Genomic DNA, 22,178 nt, shown 5'->3' on the forward strand with positions numbered 1-22,178 from the left:
CGTGCTGTTGCTTGGAGTCTCACGCTGGACGGCACCACCCTGGCTTCCAGCGTTATGGGTTGAGTTTCTTCTCCAGTTCTTGTTCCCAACGCAACAAAGTTTAGAAAGGCAGGCACACAAGCGAGGCCGAGAGAAAGTTTTATTTGAATACACTCCAAGGGAAGAGAGGACCAGCGTCAAGGTAGACACAGGCCCCGAACTTTTAAGGGAGGGTCTAGTTATCGCGACCTAGCCCGGAGACACTTCTTTGATTGACAGTGTGAGGTCATTTGATTGACAGTTCTGGTTATACACCCATTCCTCTTGGTGCGGGTCTTTTCCCAAAACGCGTGCAGAAAAGCCCATGGTGCCTGGGGTTGGCTGGAGGGGGGAAGCAAAACGGCAATCTTATTTTATTTTAACAAAATTATGCCTGTATTGGGACCTGGTTGGCACCAGTTTGGCCTGGTCCCAGTGGGCCAGAAGTTATCTCCCTGCAAAGCCTTTGTTGTCATCATGAGGGACCCCTTACCTGGGCAGTTTGGACAGTTTTTCCTTGAACCTTATCTTCCTCTTCAGTGGCTGCTCATGTCTACCTTTCCACCTAACACTGGCATCACTTCTTTGTGCGTCGGTTTCCTCATCTGTAAAGTGGAAATGGCTACACCCCTGGGGAGATTGTGCATAAATAATGCATACAGGAAGAGCTCAGTAGTTATTGAAAGGTAGCCCTTGCTTTTTTTTTTTAGCTATCATTTTAGGGGACTGGGGGTTGCAATGAGAGCCAGGGGAGCATAGGCATTAAGGGCCTAGGTGGGCTGCTTGAGTTTGAATCCCAGCTCTGCCATTTGCTGGCTATGGGATCTTCGACACGTGACTTAACATTTTTATTCTGTTTCCCTACCCGTCAGATCAACTAGGGATTAAGCCAGAGTTCTGGGCAGCACCTGGCACACTGCAGGCATTTGTTAAATAAACTAACTCCCTTTCAGAGGGTCCTTGGCTCCAAGGTCTCCCCAAATCTTGGGAATCACCCAGTGGCCCAGAGCTGCCTCCTGCTGGTCACTCTGGGAACTTTGGCCTGAGACCCGCCTCCGAGCCCCACTCCGTCTTGGACCAATCCCGTCCCTTTGCCCCCTTCTCCGCCTCATCCTCTTGACCAATGTGATCGTTCTCTTTTATTATCAGTCCTCTCCCAAGCGAAGCCAATCCCTTCACTTCTTGGAGTTAATACTGCCCGGCAGGCCTGCAGGTCAGGACTGGGAACTAGCAAGGGGATCAGTGCAATCCTAATCCTATTCCCATTAGTTTCCAAGGAAACAATTATTTTTTAATCTACATTTTATAGGCGATAAACCGTAACTGCCCCCATGACTTCTCTTTACCACAGCAGGGTCACAACTAGAAGCACCAGGAGGTCCAGCCTCAGAGCATCTGCACCGGCCATGACCTCTGCCAGGAAGGCCCTTTCTGCAATTTCTATGGTACTTGGTGAGACCTCCCCCCACACTCCAGCTTCCCCTCTTGCAGGAAGCCTTCAGCAACATCCCAACTAGAGCCTCCCCACCCCCACCCAGACCCTCTCCCTGCCTGCATCCCAGCCCTGACCTTAGAGATTGAGCTCTGCTGCCCCATGCCCACCTCCCAGACTTCAGACAGGACCCCCAACCTTAGGCACGGCAATGGGTGTGGGTATGGACACAGGCTGCATTTGCTGAATGAATAAATGATCACCTGAACATGTGTGTTGCAGAAATTGCCTATTCTGAGAGTTGGTGTGACTTCACATCCCAGCCTTGCCCCTCCAATGTCTTAGGAAGTCAAACTCCAATCTATAAAATGAGCACAATATCGGATCCACCTCAGGATGCAGAAAATTAAGAGAAACAGCATTTGTCAGGCACTCAAAACATTGCCAAGCACACAGTAGGCTTGGGGAACCACTTGGGCACTCTTCCCCGATCAGGTGGACCTTGAAGGGGGGACTCCTGTCTTCCTCCCTTCAGGGCTCCCTGCCACCACCCCACCCCATTTCCCAGGGCAAGGCCATTGATGATAGAACTTTCCAGGGAAGAGAATAAGAGCATCTGGAAGTCCATGATCCCTGCGCTTACCATCGATTGCTGTCCTGACAACAGGGACTGGAGTTGGGGACAGACAAACAATGATAAGGTGGGCCCCTGGATTAGATGTCTTGGTTTAATTCTGGAAACCCAGTCGCCCTTTACCCCGTCTACACTCTGGCCTCAAGTGGCCACACCCTGTCTCACGTAGATGTCTAATCCCTTCTGGATCACCAGCCCAACCTCTCCCCTAAGCTTCAGACTCAAATGTCCAACTGCACTAGTTATTCCCATTGGGTACCCTGTGGGCATTTCCAACAGCAAATTCAATGCACAGTGCTATTTCTCACCCTGGGACCTGCTGCTTCACCATCGGAGTGGTGGATGGTTCCACCATCGCCCAGCTAGCTGCCCAGTCCCCAGACCCTGGACTCATCCTTGCTATGTCTCTTCCCTTCCCCCACATGCCAGTCCATCAGCTCGTCCTGATGGCTCAGACTCCAGAATGGCCCCAACCTCGGGAAGGTACTCCCACGGGCCCTGCCATCTCCTGGCTGGTTGCTGCCCTGGCTTCCTGTTCTTCTGCCCTGACCATCCCTGCTCCCATGGGCAGCCTCAGAGGGATTCCCAAAATCACAAATCAGAACACGTCCCTCCTCTGCGCAAAGCCCTCTCATGGCTTCCTGTTGCCCTTTGCTTAAAACCCACACTCCTCCCGGTGCCAGGAGAGCTCACGTGGTCTGTGCTCCTGCCCACCTCCTCCTCCTCCCTCCCTCCCTCTGACATGTACTCACTCATGCATATGTATGGAGTGCCTACTGTATGCTGACACCATTCTAGGCACAGGGCAGCAGATGCCATGTAGATGCCCTACAACTGCAGTTAGGGCATCAGAAAAGGGTCTGGGAATGGAGGGACATGGGTGAGGATGAAGCCTCAGTGGCCACAAGATGGCCATGGAGCCTCAGGCCTCATCTCTCCCTCTTGCTCACAGTCGCCCTGTCTCAGTCTCTCTCTTTCCGCATCTCAGACCCTTCCTCACAAACTCCCAAGCCCCTCACAGCCCCTGCCCATCTTCTTCCATCTCATTCTGCTTCAGCCACATCAGCCCCCTTGGTATTCCTCCAACACATAGTCCTTTCCTCAGGGCCTTTGCACCTGCTCTGCCATCTGTCTTGAATGCACCCCCCGCCATCTCTCCTTATGCCTGGCTCCTTCTCCTCTGGGTCTCAACTGATGCATTGCCTCCTCTAGGAAGAGGTTACCCCCTCCACCACCACTCCTCTCTATCATGGTACCCTCTCTGTTTTCCTCATAATTTTCCTTGATGTCCTCTGTATTTGTTTGTGTCCCACTTTCATGCTAGGGACCATGTCACTTGTTGGAACCCGTTGACAAGAGTAGAGTAGTTTCCAGCCACCCGATGGTACCAACAAATGTTTGTTGAACATATTGACATCTGATTCATTGATTCATAGCTGTCCCCTCTGTGGAGCTTTGCACAGTGTTAGAAACATCAGATGTACACAGTAAAAAATTGGGCATTTATGTGAAGATCAAGCAAGGTTGCTCTGGATTAGGGCTCTAGAAACTCTGCCTATTCCTCATTAAAAAGCTGAGCTCAATCGATGTTGTGGAGGGGGAAATTTCTCACCCAAAGCCCAGATGTCTTCCAAGCTGCTTTGGATGTGTAAGTGTTAATAAGAGCAGGGCCCCTGGGGATGGCCAGGAGCTGGGATGGCCAGGAGGGTGTGTGTGTGTGTGTGTGTGTGTGTGTGTGTGAATGTTTGGGGGGAAGGGGGTTGTTCTTCCTACCAGTCTATGCATTATTTCCCACTACTCCTCTTTCAATTATTTTTCTCTGTTGGTTTCACAGGATGAGAGAGAGTGAGACATCAGAAGCCATGAGATGGAAAGACAGAGAAAGAATCAGAGTCTGAGAGAGCTTGTCAAAGACATAGAGGCAGATGCATAGTGAGGAGAGCCAGGGAAAGAGGGATCTGCGGAGAGGAAAGGGCAAGAGAAAACGGAGGCAGCCTGGCATAATTCAGTGGAGGGATGAGATAGCACATTAAATAGCTTTGGGAATGTGCCGAGCTGTTGGTGGGAGTGAAATGGGACACTGGGGTTTAACAATTAATTATATCTGAGTGATCATTTTATCAGGGACTTGGAAGAGGAGGGAGATGAGATGTGGGAGATGAGAAGCAGAGAACAAGAGAGGCCAACGCCTATCAAGCATATTGAGAGAATGTAATTCATATGAACAGATGAAAGACAAAACGTTACATAGGCAGGTGTCCTAACTGATGCAGAAAATGCATTTGTTAAAATTCACCACCTGTGCATGATGAAAGAAAAAAAATCTTAGCCAACTGTAAATGGAAGTGGACCTCCTTAATCTGATTTTCTATAAAAATCTACAGATAGCAATATTTAATGGTGAATATTGAAATGCTTGCTTTAAGAGGGGCAACAAGGCAAGGATGCTTGTTGCCATGGCAGCTGAGGTTGTATGGAAAGCTCTAGCCATACCATACAGCAGAAAAAAGAAATGAAAGGCTCAAGAGCTGGAAAAGAAGAAATGAAAGTTTCTTTATTTAGAGATGACATCATTATATACAATGAAAGCGCCAAAACTCTGCAGACACAATTACAGGATTTACAAAAGGCGGAAGAAGTTCATTAGATTCTATACAGAGCCAACTGCAGTCTATACTCCAGCAGCTAACAGGTACAAAATGTCATCTAAAAAGGCCTTTTATCATCCAAAGCACCAGAAATACAAAGCACCTAAAAAAAAACTCTAAAAAAAAGGACATGTGCAATATTTTTACAGAGAAAGTCATAAGCTTTGTTGAAAGGTAAGTGCACTGTATTTGCATTTTGGAAGAGTCGATCTCATAAAAGATACTGATTCTCCCTGTTTGGTTTACAGATTCAATGCAATTCCAATCAAAGTCCAAGCCTGGTTTCTCCATGGAACCCAACAAGCTGACAAAAAGGTGAAGGATAAGCTAGATAGTTCTGAAAGAGAACAGGATGGAGTAACTGACATTTTAGCAGATATCAAGGATAAAGTATAAAGTTAGTTTAAAGCTGAAGTAACAGGAAGAGATGTTCCCCAGACAGAAGAGAGTCAAAAGTGACCACCCAGTGGGGCAGACATCCTGCAGCACTGTGTACCTTCTGGGTGGTCTGTGCCCGTTATTAAGCCCACAGATGTCCAAAAACTTGCTTTGTGACAGTTTCATTATAGATACAATTGATTATCTACATGGAAAAAAATTACGCAATTGGACTTTATCTCACTCCCCCCAATTTATCTCACTCCCAATTCAGCTCCAAGAGAGGTCAAGACTTGACTGTAAATGACAAAACTCTGAAAGCATAAGACTCTATGAGACTATTTTTATGAAAGAATTCCTTAAACAAGACACAGTGTGCATTCATCCCAGGAAAAAAAATATATAGCTATGTATGTGATAAATATTAAATAGACTTATTGTAGTGACCATTCTGCAAGATATACAAATAGCAAATCATTATGTTGTACACCTAAAACTAATATAATGTTGTATGTTAATCATGCCTCAATTAAAAATAGAGACATAGTGTGCATACCGCAAAAGAAAAGATTGATCAAGCCGAAGAATTTGAAATTAAATCCATAGAGACAGCAAGTAGCCTTTGGTTACCACGGGGTGGGGGAGGGGATGGAGAGTGGCTGCTCAAGGAGCGCCCGGGTCTCCTTTTGGGGTGATGGGAATGTTGTAGTACTGGAGATGAGGTGGTGGTTCCCCAACATGGTAAGTGTACTAAATGCCACTGAACTGTTCATTTTAAAACAGTAAATTTTGTTATGTGTATTTTACAGCAATAAAAAAAGGAATTTAAAATTAAGAGCTTCCTAGGGCAGTGAAGCCCGGAGACAAGTAATGACTCTATAGCATCTTACTACACTGATGAGCAGTGACTGCAATGAGTTGTGTGGGGGGACTTGATAATATGGGTGACTGTTGAAACCACAATATTGCTCATGTGAAACCTTCATAAGATTGTATATCAATGATACCTTAATAAAAAAAATAATAAGTTCAAGAAAAAAAAAATTAAGAGCTTCCTGCTCCAGGAGGTAGGGCATAATTCCCTTGAGGGTGGGCTGGGCTTAGAGATTTGCTTACAAAGAATGGAATAGAGAAAGGGAAAAATAACAACTTGACAGTGAACGACCTTGACAGACAGTACTTTACCCAGGTTATCAAAGGTAATATACCCCATGATGTCATGTGGATGGATATCAGGAACCTCTAGTATGATGTTACAAGGAGGGAGCCCCATCAAGACCTTCCTCCCAAAACCTCATAGCTCCAGTCTAATAAGAGAAAACATCAGATAAACCCGAATCAAGAGACCTTTTACAAAATACCTGACCTGTACTTTTCAAAAATGTCAAGGTTATGAAAAATAAGGAAAGACTAAGAAACTCACAGATAGGAGGAGACCAAGTTGATAAGATAGCTAAATACAAGGTAGGATCCTGGATTGGATCCAGGACTACAGAGAGAACATTTGTAGGAAAACTCATAAAATATAAAGTCTGCAATTCCGTTAATAATAAGTGCCAATGTTAGTGTTTTAGTTTTGACACATGTGCCCTGTAACCACATATGTGACAATAATGTTAGGGGAAGCTGGGCATAGGGTATATCAGTACACTCAATACTTTTTACAGCTCTGTGCCTCTGCCACTTTTCTGTATACCTAAACTTTTTCCAAAATAAAAAGGTTGTCTAAGAACTAAAGAGCTTCTGCTCAGAAAATGACACCACAGATTGAATGAAAACAAGCCATGTAATTGGAGATTTTTACAACACATGGAACCATCAAAAGATTAATATCTAATGTGGATAAAGAATTACCCATCGATAGAAGACTGTCAAGTTTTTAGAAATGGATAAAAGACTTGAATAGGCATTTTGTCCTAAGAAGAAACCAATAATCACATAAAAAGTTCTCTCTCACAAGCAATCAGAAAGCAAATCAAAACCAAAATGCAACACTATTCCACCCCCTCCACTTGGGCACAATTCAAAAACCTGGACAATTTTAAATGTTGGCAAGGATGTGGATAAACCAAATGCTTATATGGTGCTGGCACAGTGTAAGCTGCAAGAGCCATATCAAAAAGCAATTCGATGTTATCTTGTGAAGCTGAGCCTGTGGGTGTCCTATTATCCAGCCATCTTTACCCATGTGCACCAGTCTGCATTTCTAAGAATAATTATAGAAGCTTTGTTTGTAAGAAACCCAAAGTGAAAACAATCTAAGGTTCACCAACTGGAAAACAGATAAATAATCAAAGATGTACTAATTCAAAAGAATACTCTACAGCAGTGGAAAATGGATGTATTGCAGGCACCCACAGAAATGTGGATGAATATCAGCAGACTCCTGTTGAGCAAACAAATCAGGTTGGTAAAGAATGTGATCATTTTATTCTAGTTTAAAAACACAAAACCAAACGACGTACTGTTTGCTGACAAATATGTAGTAAACATGTTTGGGATAGTTCTTTCTAAGGGGAGGGATTACGAGATAGGGAAGAGGTCCACTCTGATGGTAGTGTTATTTCAGCCTATCATTGCTGTTCTTTATTCCTTACTGATAGCTAATTGACATGTAATAAAAATTTTAAAAACAATGAGAGGTACAACCATGGAAAACTGCATTCCTATTCTAGCATTTTCGGGTGTTAACTTACATACTATCTCCTGCAACAATGTAAGGCAAGTCCTGTTATCATTCCCATTCTACAGATATGGGAACTGAGGCACAGTGGTCACATAACTTGCCCAAGGTCATGCTGGTGATTAGAGGCAGAGCTGGGTTTTGAACACAGGCCTCCCCTGCAGCACTCCATGTACATTCTGTGTTTATGTAGCTTCTTCATGTGTGCTGGGTAAGGGGGACTCTGTGAGGCTTAGTCTCTGGCACTGTTCTAGGCACTGGAGATGCACAGTGAACAGGTTTGCAGGCACTGCACCACATGAAACTACTCCCCAGCTGGATGTGGGAGACCTGGGGAGCAGAGCTGTATTGGGGTTAGGGCTGAACCAGAGGGATAGCTGGGGGCTGGGGGAGTCTAGAAAGTGGAATAAAGGCTCAGAGCAGGGGAGCCAAGGAAGGCTTCCTGGAAGAAGGAATATCCAAACTGGGGGCAATGAAGAATAAATAGGAGCTTGCCAGTTACACAAAGACATGATGGATGGGATCCTGTCCGAGTGTATGGAAAGATCCACAGGCGGGGTGGCTTAGAAACAGTGAAACAAAGGCACTAAAGATGAAGGGATGGAGGAACAGTGGTAAAGAGGCACAGACTTAAGAGACAAAGGACTAGAGATACTTGGAGAAAGCAGAGAGGCATGAAGGACTCAAGGGAGAAACAAAGGACCTCAGAACAACTCCGAGAAAGACAGACACACGCAGAACCAGGAAAGTACCTGCGTGATACAGCCCTCGGTGCTTCTGGGTGGGGAGCCCCGGGACGGGGAGTTCCCGTCGGCTCCGGCCCTTTAAAGTCCCGCCCCCTCGCCCCAGGCTGCGGCGCCCCCGCTCCATCAGGCGTCCCTGGGCTCCGCCCCACGGCCGCACGTCAGCGTCACGTCAGCAGCTGTCCGCACCCCCGGTGCTGAACCAAGATGGCCGGCGGCAGAGGCCGGGCCCCGGCGTGAGCCGAGCGCGGGCTGCAACCCTGGCCATACCCCAGCCAGTGGCCTCTAAGCGCACCCTGACGGAGCCGGCCGGCCGGCGACCCAGGAGACATGTCTCTGCTTTGCGTTGGAGGTAGGAGGCGAGGCTGCGGGGCGGGGGGCCGATGTGGACGCGGACTGGTTTGGGGGTCCGTGTGGATGCGGCTGGGCTTCTGAGGGGGTGGCCTGAGTCCCCGCGGCTGGACTTTTGAGGAATGCTGAGAGGGTGGAGGGGACACCAGCTTGAACTCTGAGGGGATAGCCCTTGCAGACGCTTCAGGACGCCTGAGGGGATGATCCGGGTAGACGCAGCTGGGCTGTCAGGGGATCCTGGTGGTCTTTGCTGGGGGTCGTGTGGACATGGCTGAACGCGGAGGCCCGTCTGGACGCCAGCAGGGACTGGGGCTTTTCCTGGGAACGGTCTAAAGGGGAAACTGCATGGGCCAGATTATTAGGGGGTCCATGTGGAAGGGGCCGGGCACTTGGAATTTATCCTGTAGGGTACTTGGAAGAAGTCCTGCGCTGGGGTCTGGGCTTCTTGGACGCCGACCCGGCTCGGAATTTGAGGAGTGCTGCGGGAGCGGTGTCCAAGCCCTGGTCTTGTGATTTGGGTCTTGGCTAGTAGGACTACCGCGAGCTCTAGGAATCCTCCAGCCTTGGGTGTGGAGAGGCCTGGGAAGGGGCTGCGGAGACCGCTTGCCAACGTCAGGAGAGGGGGTCCGGGAGAGCTTTACCGGCTCTCTGGCTTTCCGAGTAGGGGATGGGGGAATCGCCTGCGAGTCTGTCCCTTCCCCACCCCTCCAGCGCGTCTGGCCTTCTCCGCAGGAAGCCCATCCCTTGAAGATGCAGTGGCCCCCTGCACCCACCCCTTCCTGCCCATCCTCACCTCACCCACTTTGTGCCGAACAGAGGGAGGGAGAGGTGGGGTGAGAGCTATTTTGGGGCCAGAACGCCATCTGCACCGAGGCCCACGCCCAGGCCCACGCTCTGCGTTGGGGTGGAGGGAGGGAGAAAGACGCGAGAGGGGCATGACCGCTCCCCGCCCTCCCACCCCTCACCCTCCACCCCCCGCACCTCTGAGGCTGGGATGGAGGAGAAGCCAGCCCACCAGGACCCAGGAGTCCCGGAACTCCTGCTGAGAAATCAGGTTCTGGGAGAACTTGGGCGGCTTGGGGTGATAGTGAACAGGGGCTCAAGGCTTACAGAGGTCTCAGTCTTGGGTTCTAAGGGCTGGGACCTCCCACCCCCACCCCTACTCTCTTCAAGAAGCTGGGGAGGTAAGAGCTGTGTCTGCCAGGCCTGAGATGTACGGCTTCAGGAGACCCTAGTAGGCAGCGGGGAGTGTGCTGTGCGTGAGAGGGAGAAGGTTGAGATTGAGACCTTGACGAAGAGCTGAACCCCGGTCTCCGCCTGGACCCCGGAGGGCAGGCTCAGCAACCGGGAACCGCCCCTGCCTCCCCTCCCCCGGTCTCCCCGCCCGTCCGCTGCTCCATTCACAAACCCAGCCCCGCCCGCTCGCTCCCGGCTGCGGCGGCTTCCCGAGGGCAGACCGCCCGAGGCTGGGCCGGCGTGGACTCCAGTGTTCTTAAAGAGACAGGGGCCTTCTTTCCCTGAACTCGTTCTCGACGGGCGAGGATGCTAGTAGCAGAAGGGCTTGTAAGATCAAAATTTGGCTCAGTTAGGGGAGTGGGCAGGTGGAGGGGACCCCCACACAACCGCCAAGGGGAGGAGGAAGTGAACATCCAGACTTGCTACTGGCATCCTCTCTCTTCTAAGTTGCCTAGCAGTTGGGTGGGGGGCTGGCACTGGAGGAGGGGGCGAGTGTGGGTGTGCCTGGCTAACTCTCCACTGCTGCTCCCTCCCACGCCCACCCTAAACCCACCTCACCTCCTCAGAGTTGGGTTTCCTTGGAATGTTTGTCTAGTCAGGGGTTGGGGGTGGTGGTGGGGAAATATCACCATGAACTCTGAGGCAAACAGGAGGCTGGGCTGCCAGGGTTGTGTGAAGTCTAGGGGTGGGCAGGAAGAAGGGTGAGGCTTTCAGCAACAGGCCGAGAGGAAGAATTGTGTCGGATGACTCTTTGGAACTTACAGGAAGGGAGTCACCCACAGAGTGGGGGCGGTCGCTGAGGGGGCAAGGCTGCTTGAGCCAGGAATTGGACCTGGAGGGGCATCACTCTGGGAGAGACCCAAGAGGAGACTGGGAGAAATGGGGAGAGGGAGGGATGCTGGGAGGGTGGAGGGGACACCAGCCTGGGGAGGCCAGGAGGGCTGGGGGAGGGGGGAGGAGAATGGATCTTTCTGTAGGTTTGAACTTGGAGTTGAGGAGATACCTGTCCCCCCTAACCAGGGGCCCACTCACGTTTGCCCATGCCTGTACACACATGGGCTGGCACACTCACACCCAGACTTGCCGTGTGTAGGCAGAAATGTTCAGGATCCATCAAGGCTCCATGGAGACCACGTGCCTGTGACTGCACACACATGGACACGCATGCATGTTCACATGCCCTTTTGAACACATGCATGTATGTGTATATAGGACACAGTCACTCTGCCACCATAGACACGGTTTCTGACATATAGGCATTTGATTCTGCGTGCACACACACTGATGCATCTATACATGTTTGATGCATTCTTATAATATCCAGGTCAAAGGATCCACTCATGCCCTGACATGCAGGCATGTACCCATATATACCTGTTAGGCTCCCAAGTCCCAAGAAATATACATGTGTGCACATGAGAACATGCCAAAGCCATATGTGTACCCACATGACACCCCTTGCCTGGACATCCAAAGCAGCCTCTTTGAATGGTGAATAGCTGCATATAGATACACACTTATGTATATATATGAGTGTGTACATGTATGCAAGTAAAAACATACACATACCATACAATGCATCACACACATACGTTTCTATCTGATATATCACATAAAAGCCTGAACATAGTAAGCTCTCACACACCAGCATGTCTCCCATATAACCTCACCCCACTCCCCAGCACATACGTGCAGACCCTCACCTGCATTCAGATGGTACACATAATCATATGTTCCTCCATACATGCACACACACACCTGCCAGACCTGGTAATGTGAGCAAACACCCATGCAAGCATCCACAAGTGCACCAACACATGGGAGACCACCGTGTACCAGCTTTGCCCTTCTCATGTCTTTATGGAGGTGGAGTCTCATTGCCACCCCTGCTGCTCCTCAACCCCCACCTACTTGCTAGGTCTTGGCAGAGTCCTGAGGCTGCAAATGCTACCTGATTTCTTCATGAATTCATTCATATATTTACTCAGCAAGCATTCATTGAGCATATACTGTTTTCTAGGGACTGTTTCTGGTTCTGAGGATCCAGCCCTACTCTGGGCCTTGTGCTGGTGGGAGGAACAGGAAGGGCTGGAGGTATAATGTTCTGGGTGGAGGAAACAGCACATGAAAAATCTTGATGGTGGGGATTCAGTTCTAAATCTTCCTATGTGCCTTACAGCATTTTGCCAGACCACTCAATGTTTTAAAGTCTCCATAAATGTTCGATGAATGAATGTTGCATACAAATTAGCAAATGTGTGTGAAGGTGAGTTTGTCTCACAACTAGTAATAAATAACATCAAGAACAAGCCCCATTTATCCGGCACAGTGTTATGGGCTTTTATGCTCATTGCCCTCTTTAATCCTCATAGAAACCCATTTTACAGATGAAGAAAACCGGGACTGAAGGAGGTTCAACAACTTGCCTGGTTCCAAGGAGCCAGAGGTGTAATTGGCTTACTCTGCAGCCAACTGGGAGTGAGAGGTGAAGGTTGAGCCTCTTCTCAGCTCCCAGGATCTGGGAGACACCCAAGTTCCTCCTATGGAGTTTGAATCTGTCCTAGGAATCCTTTCTTCCTTCATCCATTCAGTAAACAGACATGTCATGATCTTCCCATTCATTGTGACTGTTCTCCTGCCCCTCTCCCAGGAAGCTTCACAAGTCCCTTTGCCTCTGGCTACCCTGTTTCTCCTACCATCCAGCCAGGGGATTGGGCATCTGGGTCTTTGCTCTTGCCACCCTCATAAGATGCCCTACAGGTTGGCTCTGATTCATCCTCAGAACTGCAAACTTAGCTGCTTCCCTAACTTGTACCTCACTTTCATCTCACACACAATGGGCTTCCTCTGTGAGGTATCAGTCAGGAATCCTGAGTCCAGCAGGCCTGGGTTGGAATCTCTAAATGCACCACTTCGTGGCAAGCCCCATATCCTCTTCATTCCTCAGTGTGCCCATCTGTAGAATGAGCACACTAACAGTGCCCACTGCCTAGGTTTGCTGGAACTCTCCAGTTAGATGAGGCACTCAGAGCCATTGGCGTGATGCCCAGCCTACAGAAAGGTTCAATAAGTGTGAGCCAGCAACAGGAAGAAACAGTGACGGTATTTTTATTAATGGGGACTAAAAGCTTTCTGGAAGGAGGTCCGTGGGTGTAGGACATTTCCCGAGGGCTCACAGCGTTCTCAGACCTGAAGAGGGCTCAGTAGTACAAAAGGTTTAAAAGAGGTGCCAACTTCACTGGGGATACATACGTGGGGATGGAGGGTTCGCGCCGGAAACAGCACAGGGAGGGAGTTCAGCACTGTGGACAGCGCCTGTCTGTGCGGAGGGGCGGGGCTGCTGGAGGAGGAAACGATGTTGTGTCTTCACCGCACACTAATAAGCACTTGCTATATGTCAGGTCTATTCTAAGTGATACCTGGTAAACAGACAGAAATCCCTATTAAGGTTCTTGGTGTTTATTTTTTAAACCTAAGGCTTCAGTAGGACTCTGCCTTATTTTTGTCATTGGAGGGTGACGTCTCTCTCCCCAGTGCAAAGCCAGCTTGGCCACTGTCTATCACAAAGAGCATGCCCGCCATCCACATCACATAGGAAACTACCACACATCGAACGATGTTTTTCTGAATTCTCTATGCCCCCCTTCCTCCTTTCCCCACCTTTTAGTGTGAGTGTGTCCTGCATTTGGGCTTTCCAATGCTGCCTTTGATGGCTGGAATCCTTTACTCCCCCACCCCACCTGGGGCCTGGCAGGTCATGGACCAGGTGCCCCAAGGCTAGAGGCTACCTCATTTACAATCTAGGGTCATCCAAGCTAGGGGCATACTTAGAACCCAACCAAATAAAAATAGTAATGGTAATATAATAATAATAATAATAACGATATTAATAATTAATAATGCCTATGCTAGTACTGATACAGAAGGAAGGGGAAAGGGAATTGGAGGTAGAAGGGAGTAAGACCAGCTAGCTCTACCTCGCCCCAGATGCAGAAAGAGGCCCCAGAGCCTGGCAACGCCTGAGCCCCTGCTCCCACCTCCGCCGATTCAGCATCTGCTTGTGCAACCATATTAATCAGCCAGCTTGATGCGGCGCCTCGGGGACCTCGGAAGCCGCGCGGTCTGCTGACCTGCGTGACGCGGTGTCCCCCGTCAGACCGCCACTCCTAGACGTCGCGTCGCTCTTGCCTGCTGCGCCCACGTTATAAATAGCCTCGTGCGTGTGACCAGAAGCTCATGGGGGAGGGGTGGCGCTTCTACCCTGGTGACCCCGATGCCGCAGCCCAGCTTGGCGCAGGCGGCTGGAAAAGTGTTGGGGCGGAGTTGGATGATGGTAGGGGTGAGAGCAGCAGTGACTCGGGACCATTTACTGGCGGGGAACACAAAGGGAGAGAGAGAGCCCCGGTTCCTTCTCGGCCCTGCTGGCCCCTATGCGAGCCCCCTCCTTCCTGCAAGTCCTCTGCTCCCCTGGGCCCCTCTCCTGGTATTGCCCACCCCTCTGTGTCCCTCCCCCTTCCGAGTCCCCTCCCTCCCCATTGAGCCTCCTCCCATCGTCCTCAGGCACCACTCCTTCTTCCCCTTACCCCATACTCCACCATAAGCTCCCCATCCCTGTGAGTCCCCCCTCCCTGATCCCCCAACCTTGGGCCTCCCTCTCCTCCCCCTGAGTCTCCAGTGATGGACATACATTGATTATCTTCACCCTGGACTCCCTGAAGGCACCTGGGGGCCTGACCTGGCCTCAGCTGTCAGAGCTAAAGCTTCTGTCATCTCCCCACCACTGGTGGACCCCAACTGAGCCCATTACTATCTGGCCCCTAGAGGCTTAGGGAGGAGGAAAGGGGGCAGATGGAGGGAGTGGGGATCAGAGAGACAGAGACAGAGGAGGAAGACACAGAAAGACAGTGACAAGAGTGGAGAGAAACGGACCCAGGAGGATGGCGTTGGAGAGCTCCCACCCCAAGCCCAGAGGACAGGATGGAGGACAGACTCCGGATGACTGGCCTTCCCTCTAAGCCCAGTCCCTGGTCTGTAAAAAAGGGGACATAGAGTGGGAGTTGCAGGGTGGGGCCAGGGCCAGGCCAGACCCCAGTGAACCCCCAGATTTCCCCAGGGCCTGCCACCTTCCCCCTTCAGATTTCTCCCTCCAGCTCTTCTCTCCAATTCTGCCTCTCCTCTCCCTGGCATCTCCCCTGTCTGCCCTACCTAGTGGAAATCTATGTGTCTCTCTCTTTGTCTTTCTGCGTCTCTGTTTCTGTCTGTCTCTGACTCATGATTTGTTACCTCCCCACCCCCCTTCTTCCTCCCTCCTTTTCCTTTCTATCCTGGTGTTGGTCCCTGCACAGGTGTGTGCCTCTCTCAGACTGTCTGTGTCTCCCCACCATTCTTCTCTCCTGTCCTGCACCACTGCGCCCTACCCTGCCCCCGCTACACACATGCCTTCACAGTCATTAGAAGGGGGGCCTGGAACCCCTGCTGGGCACAGTCCCAGGGGTTGGGGGCTGGGTTGGCAAGCTCCTTGTGAGTTGGGTGGGACTGAGGGTTTGTGAGGGGGCCCTTGGGACCGGGGCTGAGTGTGCACTCAGGAGAGGGGCCTCTACACGTGGGAAGGACCTCAAGTGGGAAGGGAAGAAAGGAGGACATGGTGACTGATTTTGGGTGTGGAGAAAGAGACAGAGAGAAAGACACACACGCAGAGAAAGCCAGATCTAAAAAACAACAAGGAGATACATATATGGAGTGAGACAGAGGTGGAGGAAGATGGGGGTTCACTTGCTCAGGGTCACATGGCACCGTTAACTGACCCTACTTCACCTGACTCCATACTGAACAGGTGCTCAGCTCTCCCAGTGCCCAGCCAAGGGCTCCAGGTGCACTCTACCTCCCCAACCCAAAGCCACGTGTAGTAGGTTTGCTGTACAACCCATTTCCATTCAAAGTCTGGGTCTTCGGAGGGAGGTTGGTGCTGGCATATGAAGGTGCGCGTTCCCTCTCCTTTTCTGCAGCTCTGGGGTGTTGTGCTTCTGGGTGTCGGTCCTTCCAACCTCCCCTCCCCTCCCCAGGCACTGTCTCCAACAGGAACAAACAGTAGTTACTGACAAGTGTTTAAAACCCCTCCACTTCCCCTCCCCCCACAGGAATCCCCTCTTTACTGGTTCCATTTAGGTGTTTTTGCAAGACAGAAATTCAAGTGATGGAGACAGTGATGAACGTGAGTTTCGAACACCATGACATTTGCCTGGAAAAAGGTTGAACTTGATTCTCAAAAGTAGAAAGACTAGTGACACAGTTCTGTTTCTACGAATGTATCCTTCAGCTTACTTGCACACACACTCTAGGACATACCAAGAAACAGAAAGTTTCTACAGATGGTGTAGAATGCGACCGTGGGTAGGAAACAAAATAATGCGCGCGTGCATGTGATTGCTGAAGCACAGGCTGTCTTCTCACTAGTACAGCAAGGAACCGGTCATGTTGGTTGCACTGGGAGGGACAGTGAGAGCTGGGTTGGAAAGAACCTTATTCTCATGTGCAGTCTTTTGGTTGGTTTGAATTTTGTAAAATGTGCTGCTATTGCCTAAGCAAACAAAAATACTCATTTAGAAAGGAAAAAGTGAAAAGAAATGTGGACAGCAGTAGAGAGACTGAGTTTGGACAAGATGAGAGTGAATGGTGGAGAAAGATGTTGGGGACAGCTGCAGGGTATGAGAGATGTTGAAAGTAAAAGTTTAATATCCTATGAGAAAAGACAATAAAGTGGAAATCCTTTGAATCACTTGTAGCTCTGGGGCTATGTGGATCATAAAGACACTGTACCATTTGGGATTCCAACATGTACTTGGGTTGCAGCTTTCACAGGAGAGTTGGGCTGGACAAGCTCTAACAGCCTCCTGGCCGGGACTAGGATGTCTGTATGTGCACTCTTCTCTGGTTGTTCTATTCTGCCTCACCTAGTCCCCTTTGAATACTGGACCCCAAACCCTGGGAGTATTTGGTAGGACAGACAGAGCTGGACAGTTGGGGTAGAAGTCTCGCTGGCCAGAGAGGGAGATGGGGGTCAATGGATTGTCTTTCTCCTCTCTCTCCCTACTCCTCCTCCCTAACAGTCCTCCTCCTGTGGCAGTCCTGGTGGGCTTCCTGGGGGAAGCCTCTCCTGCCACCTGCCCAGCTCCTTCTATTGAATCTTGTTCAATTGTGAGTAAAGGCACAGCTGGGGCAGGTTGATGGGGCGGGGCAAGGATGTTTCCCAGGCTCCAAATTTCCGTCCACCCTTGGATCTGCCTGTGCTCATCTGTTTGATGGCTTCTCTCTCTCCCTCTCATCCCTGCCTCCCGCCTCTCCTTCCTATTTCTCCTCCTCTCCTTGTTTCTTTGTCTCTGATTTTACCTCTGTCTGGATCTTTTTCTTTTTTCTGTTTGGTCTATCTGTCTCTTTCACTCTCTATCTTTGCCTGTATCTTCTCTGTCTCTTCGTGTCTCCTCTGTCCCTCTCATTATGTCTCTATTTTGGTGTGTCTCTCTGTGTCTCTGTCTCTGTCTCTCTCCTCCCCGCCTCTCTCCCCATCTCCCTTCCCTATCTCTGTCTCTCTCCACAGTCAAAAAAGCCAAGTTTGATGGTGCCCAAGGTAAGTGGCCTGTATTCCTGCCCTGTCCTGTGTTATCTGCGTATCTGTCTGTCTGTCTTTTGGAGAGATGGGGGAGGGGGTATGAAACAGTGATGGGAAATGGGCTCTATGCTGAGCATCAAGGGGAGTGTCGACCTTGGCCTGGGGTCCCAGCGGTCTCCCCAGTCATCCCTTGGAGACCCTGGTAGAGGTGAGGCTCACCCTGAACCAGTGCCCCTTCCTAGGATGCTAAGAGACGGGGCTTAAATGAGGCTATAGGTGGGAAAAATGAGGCTCAGAGAGGTGAAGGGAGTTTCTCATGGTCAGTTTTGTTCCACTGTCTGGGGCCTCAGTCTTCCCAGCTAAAAGCCAAAGCTATTGGACACAGTCATTTCTAAGCAGTTGTATTAGGTAACTCCCTTGGGAATGGGGTGGGTGACTCAGAGGCTAGCCTGGGGGTGGAGGCACAGAAGCAGCTCAGTGATGGGGACCTAGGGGTGGCCCTAAGTGCACAGAGACCCACCCTGGGATCAGAATGGTCATCTAGAGCTTGGGAAGGGGCAAGAGTAGTTTTTGAGCCCCTGCACTGACCCCTGCTCTCCCACCACAGAGAAATTCAACACGTACGTGACCCTGAAAGTGCAGAATGTCAAGAGCACAACCATTGCTGTGCGGGGCAGCCAGCCCAGCTGGGAGCAGGATTTCATGTTGTGAGTTTGCAGCAATCGGCAGGCACAGCCTCACCTCCTGGCACAGCCAGGCACCTTGATGGGCAGAGTTGGACACCTACATGTCATCTGGGACTTCTCTCCCCCATCTCTTGGCCCCATGTTCAGCCATCAGCTTTACTCCAAAGCACTTCCCGAGTCCAATTACTTCCTTTTAACTCCTAGGCCACCAGCCAAATCCCTGCTGCCCACCAGCCTCCGCCCTGGCCTCCTGCTGCCATCCACCTCCCACAGTCTGTTCTCTAGGCAGCCAGGGGGATATTTTTAAAACTGCAAATCACATCTTGTCATTCTCCAGACTTGCCCATGGCTTGTGGCTTATCAACCCCAGGACAAAACCCACATTCCTTCCCAAAGTCCCCCTGCCCCCACCCTGAGGTCTGGCCCCTGTGACCTCCTGCCACTATCTCCCGTCACCTCTCCTGGCTCACCTGCTCCAATCACACCCACCTCTGTACCATTCCTCCAACAAGTCTAGGACTTTCCTGCCCCAGGGCCTTTGTACTTGCTCTGCCTCTTCCCTCTCCTTCCTGACCATCTCCTTCTTGCTTTTTGGGTCTCAGCTTTGTCACCTCCTCAGGGAAGCCCTCCCTGAACACCACTCTCAAGCTGCAATTGAAGAGTAATTTCAGGCCATGCCATCAATTGTTAATTTAATAATTCCTTTGATTTTTTTTTACCTATTTCTGGCCTCTGCCCCAGGACTTTGAGCTCCAGGAGTATAGGGCCTGGTGGATCTCTGTCTCCACTGTGACCTCCATGCCAAGTACATGCCAGTTTCCATCCCCTGACCCAGTAGGTTCTCAGTATTTGCCTAGTAACTGAATGAATTAAAGATCTGGACCCTGCCTTCAACCTGGAGCTACCAATCTCCTTTAGGATAAATCTTTGGTAAATTGGTAAATTCAGTGAACTGGACATTCATATGCCCAGGGGTGTCCCCATGTGCTTGGACAGAGATGACACTGGGAAGATTGAGGTACTGTGAATGTCCTTATCCTGGGGCAATAGGGAGCCACTGAGGGTGTTTGAGTCTCTTCTTCACTTAGCCAGTATTTTCAGGGTCTGAAGGCTCAAGGAAAAGCCAGGTGAGTTGGGGATGCAGGAGATGTTATCTGTCCCCACTCCTTCCCTCCCAGCTTCGAATTCTTGTTCTTCTGTGATACACGGAGCATGTAACTTAGCCCTCTCTGGCCTCTGTTTTCCCTCTATAAAACAAGCACCACTGTGTTGTCTTCCTGGCTAGGACTTACCCAGGCATAGGTTTGAATGAACTGACATTTCTGAGTCTTCATTACCTCACTCCTGCCCCCTCATACCTCTCCCCTCTCTCCACAGTGAGATTAACCGCCTGGATTTGGGGTTGACGGTAGAGGTGTGGAACAAGGGTCTCATCTGGGACACGATGGTGGGTACTGTGTGGATCCCCCTGAGGACCATCCGCCAGTCTAATGAAGTGAGTGGGGGCTGAAAGCTGAGGAGGGGTGCCTTGGGAGGAATCCAGAGGCCAGTGGCCTGAACAAGATGGGCATTTATCTCCATCCCCTGACAGTGTTCATGTAGACACCCAGGGCTGCAGTGGGTCTAAACTACTTCCATCTTGTTGGTTAGCCTTTCTCCCTATGTGGCTCCCACCTCGTGGCCCAGGATGGCTGCTGGAGGATCACCATTACATTCTGCATTCCCATCAGGGGAGGGAAAGGTGGTATGCGAGGGGGCCCAAGCTGGGAGCAGCTGGTAGGTACTTCACTCACATCCCAGTGGCCAGAACTTAATCATGTGGCCCCACCTAGCTGCAAGTGAGTCTGGGAAATGTAGTCACAAACTGTATAGCCCTGGGTTCAGTTAAAAATATATTCCTTTGGAAGAGAGGAGAAAGGATACTGTGGGCACTTAGCACTTTTACAGGGGGAAGGCTACACCAGCACTTAGGTACTAGGCAATAACCTTGGCCTGCTCCCTGGCTTCCTGGACTTGAGTTTTGCCCCCTCCACTTGGACCCTCCATATTGAGCCAAGCAGGCTCTTCCTACACCAGGACAGTTTCCTGCCCTCCCTGACCATCTTCCTTGGGAGGATTTCTTGATGGCATCTGCCCACATTGCCAGCCTCCTCTCCCCTAACTCCTCAATGCACACCCCTTACAGGCCGCAAAGATGACCTCTGAACCCTCACATATGCTGTTCCCTGGGCTTCAAGTGTCCAAACCCAATGCCTATACTCTGTCATCCAGGAAGTGCTCCCGAATTTCCCCCAGGATCCCTCAGCCCTGCTCCTTCCCTCTGGCCTCACCCTGACCTCTTAGGGCTAGGAGTGTTTGTATCAGACTCTGCTTCCTGTATTTGCAAGCTCCTTGGGAGCCTCTTGGGGATCCTGACATTGCTCAGCACGGACCAGGCATAGAGGAGGTGCCATGGCAGGTGTATTTTCTAATGAATGAATGTATGCAGAGGGAGGCAAAGGGTGCAGCAGGAAAGTGAGACCTAAAGGAAGCATTGAAGACAATCCAGAATTTTCTCAGTGACACTCCCCCTTCCCCCAGCCCACCAAGTATGAGGAAGGTCTGGCTACCTGGGGCAGCAATGAACCATGAAGGGCACCCTTGACTATTATCTTCATCCCTGCCAGATTCACCGCTGCCAAAACACCACCTCTCCCTGGGGCTGCAAAAAGCAGAACATCATTCTCATTTGAGAGATGAAGAAACTGAGGTTCAGAGTGGACTCCACCTGCTAAGGGTTCCCATCCATGAACCAAGGGAGACTGGTCCATTCACTTGGCAGGGGGGTTCCTCTCTGAATGGTGGGAGCATCTGGACTTTTATCTGAAGCTAGGGCCACATAACTCCTCATTAAGGATGAGAAGTATCTGTGCAAGGCTGGAACCACCCTTGCCTGATGCCATAGGACCCCCTCTCTGAGGCTTTGCCTCTGGGCTCCCTGGACACACATGTTGCCCTAGACTGTACCTTCTAGCTGAGTCTGTTTCCTTATCTTTAAAGTGGGGATGTGACCCTTGATCTTGGGGTAAGGGTGAGATGGGGTGAGGGATACCTCTTGTGTGGTAGTAGGGGGCCTGCTGGGCAGCATGCAGCAGGTACCTGACCCACCCCACCTCACCTGGGACCCTAACCCCTGTTACCCAACCCCCAACGCCAGGAGGGCCCTGGAGAGTGGCTGACACTGGACTCTCAGGTCATCATGGCAGACAACGAGATCTGCGGCACCAAGGACCCCACCTTCCACCGCATCCTCCTTGATACACGCTTCGAGCTGCCCTTAGGTGAGTGTGGGGGGCTCTATACTCTCACTCAGTCCCAGGAGAATGGCCAGGCCTGGGTGGGTCCAGACGACTCCTTGTTTTGCAGATGAGGTTCTTTTAGCCAGAGGAGAGGCTTTCCTGGGTGGCAGTGGATCAGTGGAGACCCGCGCCTGCTGCCGGGGGAACACATCCCAGATGCTGCATGTCACCAGTGTGTGGCAAATGCTTCTTGATCCATGGGGCTCTGAGCTGGGTCTGAACTGTCCTGGCTGGTCCTTGATGAGGTCTTAGGCTGCAAAAGTGAGCTGAGGACAGGAAGAAAGACAGAGACAGAGACAGAGACAGAGAGAGATGATGAGAGGCAGAAGCACAGAGAAGCCTGTCTTCCTCTCCTGGAAGCAGCTTGATGCTCTCTACATCATCTTTCCAAGAATATCTGGCTTCTCCATTCTTAAGCCATGATG

General features: G+C 50.6%; 1 protein-coding gene and 2 long non-coding RNA genes across 10 annotated transcripts in view; 2 read left to right on the top strand and 1 right to left on the bottom strand.

Annotated features, from left to right (window-relative positions):
• Window positions 1-48: 48 nt before the first annotated feature.
• LOC140845588 (uncharacterized) lies at window positions 49-4,435 on the top strand. The gene is made up of 4 exons (XR_012124435.1): window positions 49-181; window positions 1,370-1,463; window positions 2,019-2,151; window positions 4,209-4,435. It is a non-coding gene; the product is annotated as an uncharacterized lncRNA (long non-coding RNA).
• LOC108388003 (uncharacterized) lies at window positions 120-8,673 on the bottom strand. Its single transcript, XR_001850961.3, has 3 exons — window positions 8,546-8,673; window positions 1,714-1,811; window positions 120-360 (listed from the first exon to the last, which is right to left on the bottom strand). It is a non-coding gene; the product is annotated as an uncharacterized lncRNA (long non-coding RNA).
• A 30-nt stretch (window positions 8,674-8,703) lies between these two features.
• The window catches only part of UNC13A (unc-13 homolog A), a 61,740-nt gene continuing 48,265 nt past the window's right edge, over window positions 8,704-22,178 (top strand). For 5 of the 8 annotated variants that reach the window (XM_073220151.1, XM_073220152.1, XM_073220145.1 and 2 more), the window contains exons 1-5: window positions 8,704-8,888; window positions 17,718-17,747; window positions 18,337-18,436; window positions 19,793-19,910; window positions 21,612-21,735. In XM_073220151.1, coding sequence (XP_073076252.1) covers window positions 8,867-8,888; window positions 17,718-17,747; window positions 18,337-18,436; window positions 19,793-19,910; window positions 21,612-21,735 — 394 coding nt within the window. In that variant the 5' untranslated portion in view covers window positions 8,704-8,866. Of the gene's footprint in view, window positions 8,889-17,232; window positions 17,318-17,717; window positions 17,748-18,336; window positions 18,437-19,792; window positions 19,911-21,087; window positions 21,165-21,611; window positions 21,736-22,178 lie in introns of those variants that run through there. The other 3 variants (XM_073220149.1, XM_073220146.1, XM_073220150.1) reach the window with 3 other exon arrangements.

Source organism: Manis javanica, chromosome 13, assembly GCF_040802235.1.
Source record: "Manis javanica isolate MJ-LG chromosome 13, MJ_LKY, whole genome shotgun sequence".
Taxonomy (NCBI): Eukaryota; Metazoa; Chordata; class Mammalia; order Pholidota; family Manidae; genus Manis; species Manis javanica.